This window comes from Alligator sinensis, unplaced genomic scaffold (genome assembly GCF_000455745.1).
Source record: "Alligator sinensis unplaced genomic scaffold, ASM45574v1 scaffold346_1, whole genome shotgun sequence".
In the NCBI taxonomy this organism is placed as follows: domain Eukaryota; kingdom Metazoa; phylum Chordata; order Crocodylia; family Alligatoridae; genus Alligator; species Alligator sinensis.
This window is the reverse complement of record NW_005842765.1, coordinates 135,929-148,689: the sequence shown is the minus strand read 5'-3', so window position 1 is coordinate 148,689 and position 12,761 is coordinate 135,929. Positions and strand designations below refer to the sequence as shown.

Below are 12,761 nucleotides of genomic sequence, written 5' to 3'. Positions count from 1 at the left end.
AGATAAAGGGCAAGAGAAGGGCAGGGTTATTCCTCCTTTGCAGATGGGAACATGAGATGTAAAGAGTGTCATGCCTGATGTCATACAGAAAGTCTTTATGAACATTTTCCCTCCATTCCAAATTAATTCAACACATTAACTGCTAGGTTGTTACTAGGAATAAACTACAGGAAGTAGTATGAGGAAGGTTGAATCTGATGAACCAACAAAAGTTAAATGCTTTCCTCAAATATCACCTGACTTAAATTTAATCTAATCTTGCAAAAGTCAGTCCTTTTAACCTTTCAAGGAGTGCAATCTATCATATTAAAACATGAGGGAGTGGAATTGATTGTTTAGTAAAACTAGCATTATCTGCCAATTTTCAGTAGCAGGAGTATCTAAAAATATACTATAGCAAGGTAAAATATTAGTGCCACTAGTAAAATGGAATTTAATGGGCACCTCTATAGGGAACAAAATAAAATGCTTCCCTTTTCTACCTTGGGTTTTAATATTGTTTCAGTAGTTGTTCCAGTTGGAAAGATAATGAGACTATGGATCTCTGCAGGCAAAAGTATTATCATCCCCTTACCTCTGTGAAATATCCTCTCAACTCTGAAATGTCATGAAGAATGGAAACCTGAATCTCTTAGCAGAAACTTTTTTAAAGAGCAGGTTAATGTTTTGTGAATTGCTGGAAAGCAAAAAAGTCTTAAATTTTAAACCCTCGGGACAATTTTAGCTAGGAACAATTAATTCTATGATGTATTCATAAGTCTCAGAGGGCACAGGTTTGTCATGAAAAATATCAAACTACCATGCAGGCAAGGTTCTTTGAGTAGATGTGATATCTTTTATTACACCAACTGAGCAGTTGGAAAAAAGTTCTTACCAAGGTTTCGGATGCAGTCACCCTTCTTCAGGCATAGGGAGTACTTTAGCTTCTCTCATTTCTTGTAGTCTCAGACCAGCAGAGTCTTCCTATGCCTGCGGAAGGGTGACTGCACCTGAAAGCTTGCTAAGAACTTTTTTCCAACTACTCAGTTGGTCTAATAAAAGATACTACATCTGCTCAAAGAACCTTGCCTGCCTATGTCCTTAGACCAACACAGCTACCACCAAAAACCCCTCAAACTACCAAGGATAATTTTACAAAACTAATAGTTCTGTATTACCCACTTGCCTAAAGGAGGAGGAAAATGTTAAAGGGTTCCTCTCCCATCCATTCCACTATTATCCATCTTATCCATCCATCAGTTGTAGCAAAGGGTAGTCGAGAAGGTGTACTGTCTGCGCTGGTGAATGTTTGCAAAGCTGTTTTAATTGCATCATCATCTTTTTGTCTGGGAACATATACAGCTGGTATTATCTTAGTATCTGATCATGTTGCATCTTTCAGAAAGAAAAAATGTGACTAAATAGTCTATTCATTGGTTAGACGTTCTGTGTGATATTATATTGTCAGTATTATCAGAAGAATTAAATTCTCAATGTTATGAAAGGAAATCTGGGGAAGAGAAAGCCACAAATAAGGTATCTTTTATGTATATAACTTCAAGTAAATAAATCTTGTAAAGGGTGACTAGCCTGCTCACCTATTGCTAAGATTACTGCAGTGGGCCTCTACTTCCAAGGTCTCACTAAGAAAATAGATTGCAACTCTTCAGTATAAATATACAAAATATTTTCTAAATGTAACTGAAGAAGGAAAAAATTAACTCTTGTTGATGCTTGTATTGTAATAGCATGGAAAGGTCCCAAATTAGGACAGCCATCAAGATTGGCACAGGGCTGCTTAAAAACATAGGAGGCCTAGTCCCCACCTGTCAGGCTTGAAATTTTAAGGTCTGAACCCACAACCAACAATGTCAATAGAAAGGCTTTCATTGAGAGCCTTATAAAGTCCTAATCCAGGAAAACACTACTATCATACTAATATAACTAGTTACATGGTTGGGCCCTAAGAGAAAAGTATGTAATTACAACTGATCTTTTTCAAAGTGCCTCATCTAGTAAGATAGGCAGACAAGGTTCCTTGGGTGAATTTGATATCTTTTATTAGACTAACCCAAATAGTTGGAGAATATTTATTAAGCAAACTTTCGGGTTCAAAAACCCTTTGTCAGGCTAAGGAAGTTTCAGCAGTTGGTGTGTGCTCTTCATGGATGGAATGAAAAGACTCTTATAGTAAGAGGCTTTTCCTGGAAACATTGTGCCTTGTTTTGCAGTCAGCTGTAACATATGAGTATTTTGATGGCAGACAATGAATTTTTGTCCTAGGCTTTTATCAGAGGAACAATTCTTCATTCTTCTAGTAAGACCATCAGCCATCTCAAACAGAACTCATTGTACTGATTTATATCTTAGGTAGATTTGGGTCCTGTTCAAGAACTAGTCGCATCTTAATTCTGTTACTTTTCCTACCGTACCTGATCCATAGCTTACTCACTTGAGTCTGTATTGAACATCAAGCAGGCATAAAAAAAATTAAGCATAATAAAAAACAATACTAGTAAGCAGTTTGACAATATCAGTTATACTTTATTAGAAATATAGTTGTCACGTGTCTTTTTATTTACATTCCTCTCTTACTAATGCTGTCTCATTTGGAAAGTGCAAAAAAATGCAAAAGTGCATTTTGTTTGAAAGTTATCCTCCTTTTTCTTTAACATTTAACCCTAATTTCTCTAATGTGTTCTTTTTTATTTTCCCATTAGAGTGACCTCAGTTCTGTGGTAATTTTTATTTATTTTTATAAATATGTATGCTTTTTTAAATGTCTCTTCATCTCTGTGCCTGTTATTAACATTTTTTTATTTTAAAACCATAAATGATAACGCAATGTTTGTTCTGCCTATCATTAACTGATATTTTTCACATCCATACTTCTTTACATATATGTACAGCTATATTTAATTCTTTAAAGCAGTTAGCTCTTTCTTTAATACCCATTGTTGAAACTAGAATTAGAGGAGACCTTATTGGTGATGGTCAGTTTACAAAAATGTTTAGGTGTCTAGTAGAATTATGATTGTATTTATCATATTTTTTTAATCAAACCAAACATTTCTAATAGCAGCTCTTATGTTTGGAGAAACTGAGCTAAAGAGTTTAATTTTTCTCTTTTGGGAGAATACCACTTGTTTGTATCTAGATCTTGGAAGTGGTTGATTTATAATCACAAATTATCCATTTACTTAATCTTTAAAAAATCCTTTAGTCTCTGGCTGGTGGAGACGGTGGGTTTGAGGAGAGAGCACAAAATGGAACTTGTCCTCTTTTATGCTAGCTAAACTATGCTTTGACACTTTTGATTGCATGCATTGGTGATTTAGTATGGTATTTCTGCAGTATGCTTTCACTTTAAGGTTTAAGACATGCGCTGTGTTTAAAACAGACTGAATATTTTAAAAGATCCTAAAGTCTTTTTAACCTTATTTATTTTAGAAGTCTTGGGCTTACTATAAAACTAACTTGCTTTTTCATTGTGCTGCTAATTTATTTTTTTCCCTTCAATTTAGCTCCTTCTAAATTTCTGCTGGTGGTTGTGGCATTTAAAAAAATCTCTGGTTTAAATTTGGGTAAATGAATATTGTAAGCAATGGATTTATGGGATAAAGAAATACCTTTTTTTTCATTAATTAGTTTCCAACAGTATCAATTTTAAGCCAGTTCACAGGATTACTTGGATGACAGACATAACTGCTAACTCAACACATGCTACTGTATTTATTACCATACCACATGCACCATTTCCCTGCAAACTAGCCATCCATAGTTGGGCTTCTTTTAAGCAACAAAACTGATTCTCATGTTGAAATGAAGGCAAAAGAATGCTGGAGTGGCAGCACGGGGTTGTACTCAGCACCAGCTCAGCCAGGGCTGAATTCTTTGGCCACATGGAGCAGGAGCAGAGTCTCCTTGTCAGCATCACTTCCACTTCCCCTTCCCCTTCCCTTTCCTTTCCCCTGCTGTAAGGCCAGCAGCTACAGATTTAACCCCCTCACAGCTGCTGCCAAGTTGGCAGTTATTGGCTGACCTCCATAGGGAGAAGTGGTAGTAAAGCTGGCACCAGTCTGTGACAAAGAAAACTTTGGAAAAATCCTTCCTCCCTCCACCCCCCTCCAATTTCATTCTGCCTTCCCAGAAAAAGTGTATGACTTTGGGCAGGGCAGGGGGGCATGTGATATGCTAATAAATATGCTAGATTCTGAGGGCAGAATTTTACTTGAGCATATCTTACCTTTCCCCACGTGTTATAGAAAGATCCAAGACCTATGGTACTTGCCCCAGCCCAGCTTCTGCTTACATCAATAATTCACATTGATTTTAGCTGGTCACCTAATTACAAAAAGGAGTTGCTTATTGGTGCCCCAGACATTGTATCTAGTAAAGTGAGCTTTCCAGCAGTTGTTTAATGCTGAGATTTTTAGCACTGCAAGATAGCTTCATGTATCTGGGATTCTACAGGATATGTAAGATGAACATGGCCCATGGTTCCTTACTTTCTCAGATGAAGCATGAATCCTGCCTTTCCTGATGACAGGATACCTCCCCCTGAACTCGCACAGTTCAAGCTGTGTGTGTATAGGCAGATCCAGGATTTTGAAAAGGGGGATATGGTAGCAGCAACTAGCACTTCAGGGATGTTTGCACTCCCCCTGCACCAACCCCCTTGTACCACCACCTGGGTGGGCAGACCTCACTATGGGACTTTCTGAAGTCTCCGAATCGGGTAAGAACCCACCACCCTGCTGCTCATGGCGCACTCCCTTCCCCTCCATGCTCAGTGGTACCTCTCCTCCCCTTCTCTATTTATGCCTCTGGCCACAGGAAGGAGAGACCCACCTGCCACTGCTGTCCCAACTGGGGAGCAGCTGTGCAAGGAACTCAGCTAGGATAGGGACAGCAGTGGTAGCAGACAGCTTCCCCTTCCTGCACCTGCTCCTGGGCTGGTGGGAAACACCTAAGAAGGATGGGCAGGAACGGGGAACCTGCCTGCTACCGCTGTCGCCAGCTGAACTCAGTTTCTCATGCAGCCTCTCCCCACAGCCTCAGCTGGAGCAGGGCAGGAGTGGCTCTGGGGCTCTTCCCACAGCTTCCAGCTGAGCACAGCAGCAGTGGTGAGTGGGCCTCCTCTTCTGCATCCAGAAGCATAAATAGGCAGAGGGAGGGGAGGTGCGGCTGTGGGGGAGGAGGTTTTGGGGATGGTCTGTACCTGCTTCAGGGCCTGAAGTCCTTGGCTGCTGCTTCTGCAGTGTGGTCTGGACTCTGCAGAGTCCAGACCACACTGCTACACAGGTGGTCCAGACCACCTGCTACATCAGGTGTCCAGAGCCACCAAGCTACACTGTGGAAAGGAGGATATGACAGAGCCACTGGATCCACTCCAACTATGTGAAGCTCATTTTCCTGTACTAGAACAAGTTCACACATGCCAACCTCAAATTAAGTTCACTGATATCTTGCATTTTTTATGGAATGCTTTGGTGCTAGAGCACCAATGAAATGGATAGATTTGCACAATGTTAGCAACCATAGCATGATGCAGTTTATCAAGAAAGAAGACTGGATTGCTTTGTGGCTAGCACAACTCAAAGTAGTTATGCAAATTCATATGACATCTTTCTTACTGTATTTCATTGCAATAAATAAATTTGTGTGAATATTCTTGATTATATTTGTTTGTTCTACCTAGCTTGATCCACCAGTAATCCTGCATGGCATGTCCTTTAATGTGCATTGCAATTTGCTAATCTTTACTTCACTTGGATAGAATTTGAGTTGTTGATGAAAGCCTTAGGAAGTTATCATACAACATCTTTTAAAGGAATAGTTGGAGCGAGTATAACTATCCCACATCCATTGTTTGGCAAGGTATCAGTTGACTAACACTTTGCTCCTATTAATTATATTGGGATTAAATTTTTTTTCCTTGCATTAATTACTGTAACTTTGATTTGCAGGCATGAACTAATATACATTTGATGTATTTTTTCAAGCAATAAGACTGAACCATGTTTAAAATTCTAATTGCATCTTTATAAATTTGCTTCTCTGCTTTTTCAGACAGATGAAGTATTTCTGGAAGCTCAAATTCAGAATATTACAACCTCTCCAATGTTTATGGAGAAGGTTTCATTAGAGCCATCTATTATGTACAATGTAGCAGAACTAAATACTGTCAACAAAGCTGGGGAAAGGTAAGCTTTTTAAAATCAGGGAGCATATAGTTCAACTTTAAAACTATGATGCTCTATTAAGTAGCTTTCTTAAAATAAAAAGTATGCTATTAGCATAAAGTGAATAGTTGTAACCCATTTGTGAACCAGAAGAGAGTTTAGTTATACCAAGGATTATTGAGTATCTACCATGGCATGTGGTAGGAAATGAGGAAAGGTGCTACACAAGTTTTCAAATAATACAGGAAGTTGGTGGTATCCCAGACTTGCTTCTGACACTGTAAACAAACAAACAACCTTGAATGTGTTACTTATTAGGCCTGTGTGAGTTGGCAACGATCTGATCTACCTTCAGATCCGGCCGCTTCAGACCGGGTTTCCGCCTTGATCCAGCCCAAGCAGCTCCAAAGCTTCAGAGCCACCTCAGAGATCCGGCCGTAGGGTATAATGGGGAATCAATTAAATATCTATAACTTTGTTGTTTTTTGTCTGACTTGGATGAAACTTGCAGGGATGGTAGCCTCTACTGAGAGCATGAAATCTGCCAAGTTTCAAGAAGATTGGTGTAGGGGTTTGGGGGGAACTGTACCCCAAATTCTTGAAAGCAAAACTCCCATCACATCTGAGTTACAACACAGGGTGGTCAAAACTGCAGGGCTGGTAGCTCTAGCTAAGGCCACAAATCCTGCCAAGTTTCAAGGAGATAGGTGCAGGGATTTGGGGGGAACTGCACCTCAAGCTGCAGACAAGCAAAACTCATGCCATGGGTGACAATATGCGTTTTAAGGCGCAGCGGGGTGACAGCTGCAAGGATGGTGGCCCCTGCTGAGGCCACAACACCTGCCAGCTGTTGAGATCGCAGGGGCGTTCTGGGGCTGTGCACCCCTAGCTGCTGACAGACAAAACTCCTGCCAAGACTGTCTGTATTGATTCTTTCCTCTCCTTAGCCTGCTTTTGTAGGTGCTAATTGATGCTCGTTAAGTCGTTATGTAGTAGCTAGGTCCTGTGTATTGAACTGGTCCCTGAGTGAATCATGATTGATTGACAAGGTTCTTTGGGTGAATCTGATATCTTTTATTAGACCAACTTAAATAGTTGGAAAACACTTATTAAGCAAGCTTTCAGGTTCAAAAACCTTTCATCAGGCTAAGGAAGTTTCAGCAGTTGGTGTGCGCTCTTCCTGGATGGAATGAAAAGTAAAGAAGCCAGGGGCTGGGCTGGTATGCATACAAGACAGGTAGTCAGTGAAAATGTAGATGGTAACTGGTAACACAGTAGCTTAGCAGCCAGGCCTGCAGTAATCTCTCCCAGGCCTCAAGACAGACACAGTCAGTCCCACAGCACCCATGTCACAAGTTTTGCTTGCCTGCAAATTGAGGGGCAGTTTCCCCCCAAACCCCTGCACTGATCTTCTTGAAATATGGCGGGCTTCATCCTCTCTGCAGAGTCTACCACCCCTGAAAACTTCATCCAAATCGGACAAAAAACAACAAAGTTATAGATATTTTATTGTTTCCCCGTTATACCCTATGGCCGGATCTCTGAGGCGGCTCCGAACCGCTTTGGGAAGCCTAACGAGGCCAGCGCTTTGACCCAGATGTGCTGCTTCAGACCCCGAAGCTTCTCCAGATCCAAAGCTCTGTTGGAAGCCTCGCACAGCCCTATTACTTATTTGATGTGTGTGTGGTAAATGGAGCACTGCTGTAGATACTTGTTTGAACTTAAAATGAAGCTAGTATTTAACACTTTTAACAATGCATGATATTTGAAGTGTTCATAGTATTCTTTCCCTGCCTAAATTCTGTGCAAAACATGTTAAACTAAATTAAATTAAATCTCCCTCTCAAAACTAGTACTAGTATCATCCAAAGACTGTTCGTATAGAAACATTGTCCAGAAATTAGTGGGCAGAGGATAATAGACTAATTTAGCAAAACTGATTCTCCTTCCCAATACCACCCCCATGTAAAGATGCTCCTGAAGATTACCATATTACAACTATATCACATTAGTACTTGAATCATGAATCATTCTCTGTAATTGCTATGTTTTGACACCACCTCAGTCTGTTTTGCTTGTTTTTTTTTCTTCTGTAAGGACAACTTTTAGCCCTAAATGAAATGCCACATAAAAGGCAGGGTAGATTTGCATCTTAGACCAACAGACTTTGGCTAGTTTATATCTGGTCTATAAGGTGCAAACCTACCCTGCCTTCCACTCAACTTCAGACTAACATGGCTAATTATAGGCATGTCTATATGTTCATTAATGTACCATAATTGTGGCACATTAAGTTAGTACCCGTTATTAAAGGTAATACAGGTATTTATTACAGGTAAATTACAGGCATTACCTGTAATAACGGGTACTACCAATTATGATACATAATTATGGCACATTAATGAACATGTAGACATGCCTACAGTTAGCCATGTTAGTCTGGGCTACTGCGCATTAGCACAGATTAACTTTTTGTGTGATGCTTAATGCGCAGTGGACTAATGCTACTGTACATCAACATGGTTTTTGCCACCCTTGCTAACGCATAGTAGAATTAGTCCAGTGCTCATTAAGCATCTCATGTAGGTGTGCCCTTTGTCTCTAAAATGCCACAGAGAGTATAAATAATTATGTGAGATTATTGTTAAAGACTAAAACAAAGAAAACTGTTGATACCTACTATTTGAAAATTGAGGTACAATCTCTCTCTCTCTCTCTCTCTCTTTCTCTCAGCATGTCTACATTTGGCTCAAGGACTTACTTACAGCCTATGGATACTCGTCAATATTTATATTGCCTAAAACCCAAGCAAGAATTTGCAGAAAAAGCTGGAGTGATTAAAGGTGTTACAGTAATTGGCAAACTAGATATTGTGTGGAAAACAAACCTAGGGGAACGAGGAAGGTTGCAGACCAGTCAGCTCCAAAGAATGGTGAGTCGTCATAATTTGGAACATCCATTTTCAAAATTACTAAATACAAAATCTGGATACTTATGCTGTGACTAGAAAAAATTGTTTATGGTATCTGTCTCTTCACTGAACTCCTTACAAATTCGACATCTTTATATTTCTTCGCACACATTCAAGAAAATTAAGAAGAGTGGATATTCTGAGGATATTTTCAGTGAAGTGTGAAAAACAATGTTCCCTGACGTAGGTGAACAGTAACACTAACTCTCAAGCTTTTTGTTTGTGAGGTAAAGTTCCTGTCAGTCTGTGTAATAATTTTGCTTTGCTTGGCATGTAACATGGTTATTTTAGTGACATCACACAACAATGGAGCATAAATTTAGAGGCACAAGAGTAAAACATTTAATTTAGCAGAGTTAGAAGAACTAATTTCTTGAATGAAATGGGTCAACTGCAGTTGCCAGCAAGGCTGAGGAAGGAGACAAGCAGCCTACAGTAGTGGAAGAACAGGTTACGGATAACTTGGAACCATTCCGTTTCTCTAAGTTGGCAGAGCCAACTTTGTTGCAAAAAGGCTGATATCATACTGGGCTGTATTAATAAGAATGTCATTTTGTAAATCGGGAAAGTGATTTTCTTGCTCTATTTGTCACCGGTGAGGCCTCACTTTGTAAGTACTGTGTCCAGTTGTGGGCTCCTCACAACAAGAAATAATTAGAGTCCAGTGGAGAGTGACAGAAACAATCAACTGGAGGCCTGGGAAATAGGATTGATGAGGCTAAGCTGCAAGAACTAGAATTACCAGGTTTGGAAACAAGAGAAAACTGAGCAGGGATTTAGTAAGTCTCCAAAGCCAAAGGGTGGCTTTGTGGAAGATGGAGATAGTTTAACCACAATACTTTTTTTCATTAGACATTCTCTGTGATGACAGGGGATGGGACAGGGAGCACTGGCCTTAAATTGCAGCAAGGGAAATTTCAGTTGGATGAGGAACTTCCTCAGTTTGTGGGTGGTTAAGTATTGGAACAGGCTGCCGAGAGGCTGTGGGATCTCCATCCTTGGTTTTTTTGAGAGCAGGTTAAACAGGTGCTCATCTGGGATGGATTAGTCGGGGATAATCCTGCCTGGAGCAGGGTGTTGGACAAGATGACTTTGTGAGGTTTCCTTCAGCCCTACCCTTTTTTTTGAGTACACTAGAGTGCAGTTATTGCTTCCAAAAGTCTCTTTAAATATGGCACCTGCTATCACCAGGGATCCTGGTTTTCCCTGATAATCACAAATTCTCTGATATAAAACCCCCCAAATTCATGATTAAAATAAAAGGCCCCCCAGCCCTGCCCGAAGGGGCCCACTGCAGGTTCAGGCTCCTGCCCTGCTGCCCTCCCCCCAGGCCTCTGCAGGCCGGCGTGTGCAACCCACTGCTGCAAGGAACAGTGGAGCCGCACTGGGATCTCCTTGCCACTGTGAGTGTCGCCAGGGCAGTGCGGGGGAAGCAGCACGGGGTTGTGCCACTCACTGCAGTCTTGCGTACGAAGGACATGTCACCCAGGGCAGGGGGCACCTGTGCTCTGCAGATCTGTGCACAGGATGGGCATGGGTGCGCATAGCCTGCTGCTGGCTCAGGCTCCTGCAGTGCTGCTGTTTCCCAGGGCCTCTGCAGCCTGGCGGGCATGACCCAGCGCTGCAAAGCAGAGCATGGCCACACAGGAAAGCTACTTGCTGCTATGAGCTCTGTGCTGCGCTGGTAACATGTTCTCTGCTCGCAGGGCAGCAGTGAGCAGCACAACCCCTCACTGCTTCCTCCGCGCATGGAGGACGCATCAACAGGGCAGCACGGAGCTTGCAGTAGCAAGGAGATCCCTGTGTAGCTCCACTGTTCCCAGCAGCACCCAGTTGCACACGCTGTGCTGTAGAGGCCCTGGAGAAGGCTCAGCAGGGCATGAGCCCAAGCCCACAGTGGTCAGCCTGCCCCCACCCCTGCCCCAAGCACAGATCTGGTGGGGCACAGGTCTCCCCTGTCCCTCTGGGAGTGTGCGCAGCAGCAGGGAGCTGTCCCTGACCCCCACACCCCAAAGAAGCTGCCCACAACCCCATCCCACTTCCTGCTGGGGCCCTGTGGCCATGCATTGCAGCCCTGGGCCTCTAGCCCAATGCACCACCGGGCTGGGCCGCGTTCCTGCCCCCACACCCCCTTACCCCCCGCTTACCTATGGGAGCTGCTCTTTCTTCAGTGTGCCTGGGCCCATATGCATATACATACACATGGTGCCCCCTGCAGGCTGGAACTCTACCAGCCTCCAGGGAGCTTTTTGCAAAATCCATAGGTTTCTCTGCTAGAATGAGAAATCTGAATTTCACTTGGGGCGGGGGGTGGAATCTGTGTTTTACTCCATTTTTCCATGGGAAACAAAACCCAGATCCCTGGTTATTACATAGACATACTGTTTAAGAGCATATGGATTTACACGTGCTTCCTTGAATAATAAAGATAACTTATACTCCTGTTTTGCCTTGCAGAGCCAACATGGGAAATTATATTCTATACCTCACTTTATGCCTCAAGTTTACAATTTTTTTATGTTCTGTAAGGGCCAGTCATACAACTGTGCAGCATCAGCTCATTATAAGATGCTCATAGTTCAGCCCTGACACCTTTTCTATTGATCAGTCTGTCCACATCAATTCTCACATGATGAAATAATTTCTACTTCTTTTGCCTTAGTGTCTGCCATCTGAAGATCATAATACTGACCTACTTTGTAAAGTTTTTGCATCTGTTAAACAAAAGTGCTCTGCAACTAAACTGGTATTGCTAGTGATGTTGTAGCCGTGATGGTCCAGAAATTATATGAGGCAAAGACTTTATAGGGTGGTATCTTTTATTGAACGAAGTGCATCATTGGGATAGAGTTAGACAAGGTTTTGAATGCAAGTCATTCACCTAAAGAAGAAATGTCTTGCATGGAAAGCTTATCTAATTCTCCCCTAACTGCAGCTGGTCCAATAAATAATATTGCCCCAAGAAATTCTTGGACAACATTAAAACTTAACAGCACCACTAACCTTCAGCTTCACTAGCAATCACTTAAAATACTATGTGTTTCTGTATCTTCTCAGGCCCCAGGTTACGGTGATGTCAGGCTTTCCTTGGAGACAATACCAGACACTGTAAATCTAGAGGAACCTTTTGATATTACATGTAAAATAACAAATTGCAGGTAATGATATCAAGCGACTTTTCTTCAGTTTTGAATGGAAAGGTTATTTAAGTCCTTGCTGTCACCTCCAGTGAACTTGAACTATGCATCTGGACAATGGGCTAGGTACAGGTGTTCAGGGAGGCTAGATAGTGTTAATAATGGCCACCTAATCTAATTTAGTTTGCCCAAGTGTGAACCTAACTAGGGATTTAAGTGCAAATTGTACAGAAGTTCAAGAGCATTAGATCAGTCTAAAAATGGCTGATCCAGTCTAAGCTAAGTTGGACTGTCTTGGAGGGAGGGTTAAATCATGGCTGGAGCAACAAATCTAACTGAAATTCTGTAGTTCCCAGTGCAGGCCTGGGACTAGGAAAACCCAACCACTGGCTCCAGCTCCTGGGCTGCAGTTTTCCAACCACTTGCCCTTCCCCTAGCAGTATTTTTTTTGTTATAGCCCCTCACTCCTTTCCCAGACAGACAACTCCC

General features: G+C 41.8%; 1 protein-coding gene across 8 annotated transcripts in view; it reads left to right on the top strand.

Annotated features, from left to right (window-relative positions):
- Window positions 1-12,761, top strand: part of TRAPPC13 (trafficking protein particle complex 13) — a 37,946-nt gene that overhangs the window by 23,461 nt on the left and 1,724 nt on the right. For 5 of the 8 annotated variants that reach the window (XM_025216771.1, XM_025216772.1, XM_025216770.1 and 2 more), the window contains 4 exons: window positions 2,700-2,717; window positions 6,052-6,185; window positions 8,898-9,096; window positions 12,193-12,293. In XM_025216771.1, coding sequence (XP_025072556.1) covers window positions 2,700-2,717; window positions 6,052-6,185; window positions 8,898-9,096; window positions 12,193-12,293 — 452 coding nt within the window. The remainder of the gene's footprint in view (window positions 1-2,699; window positions 2,718-6,051; window positions 6,186-8,897; window positions 9,097-12,192; window positions 12,294-12,761) is intronic. The other 3 variants (XM_025216773.1, XM_006034719.3, XM_006034718.3) reach the window with 1 other exon arrangement.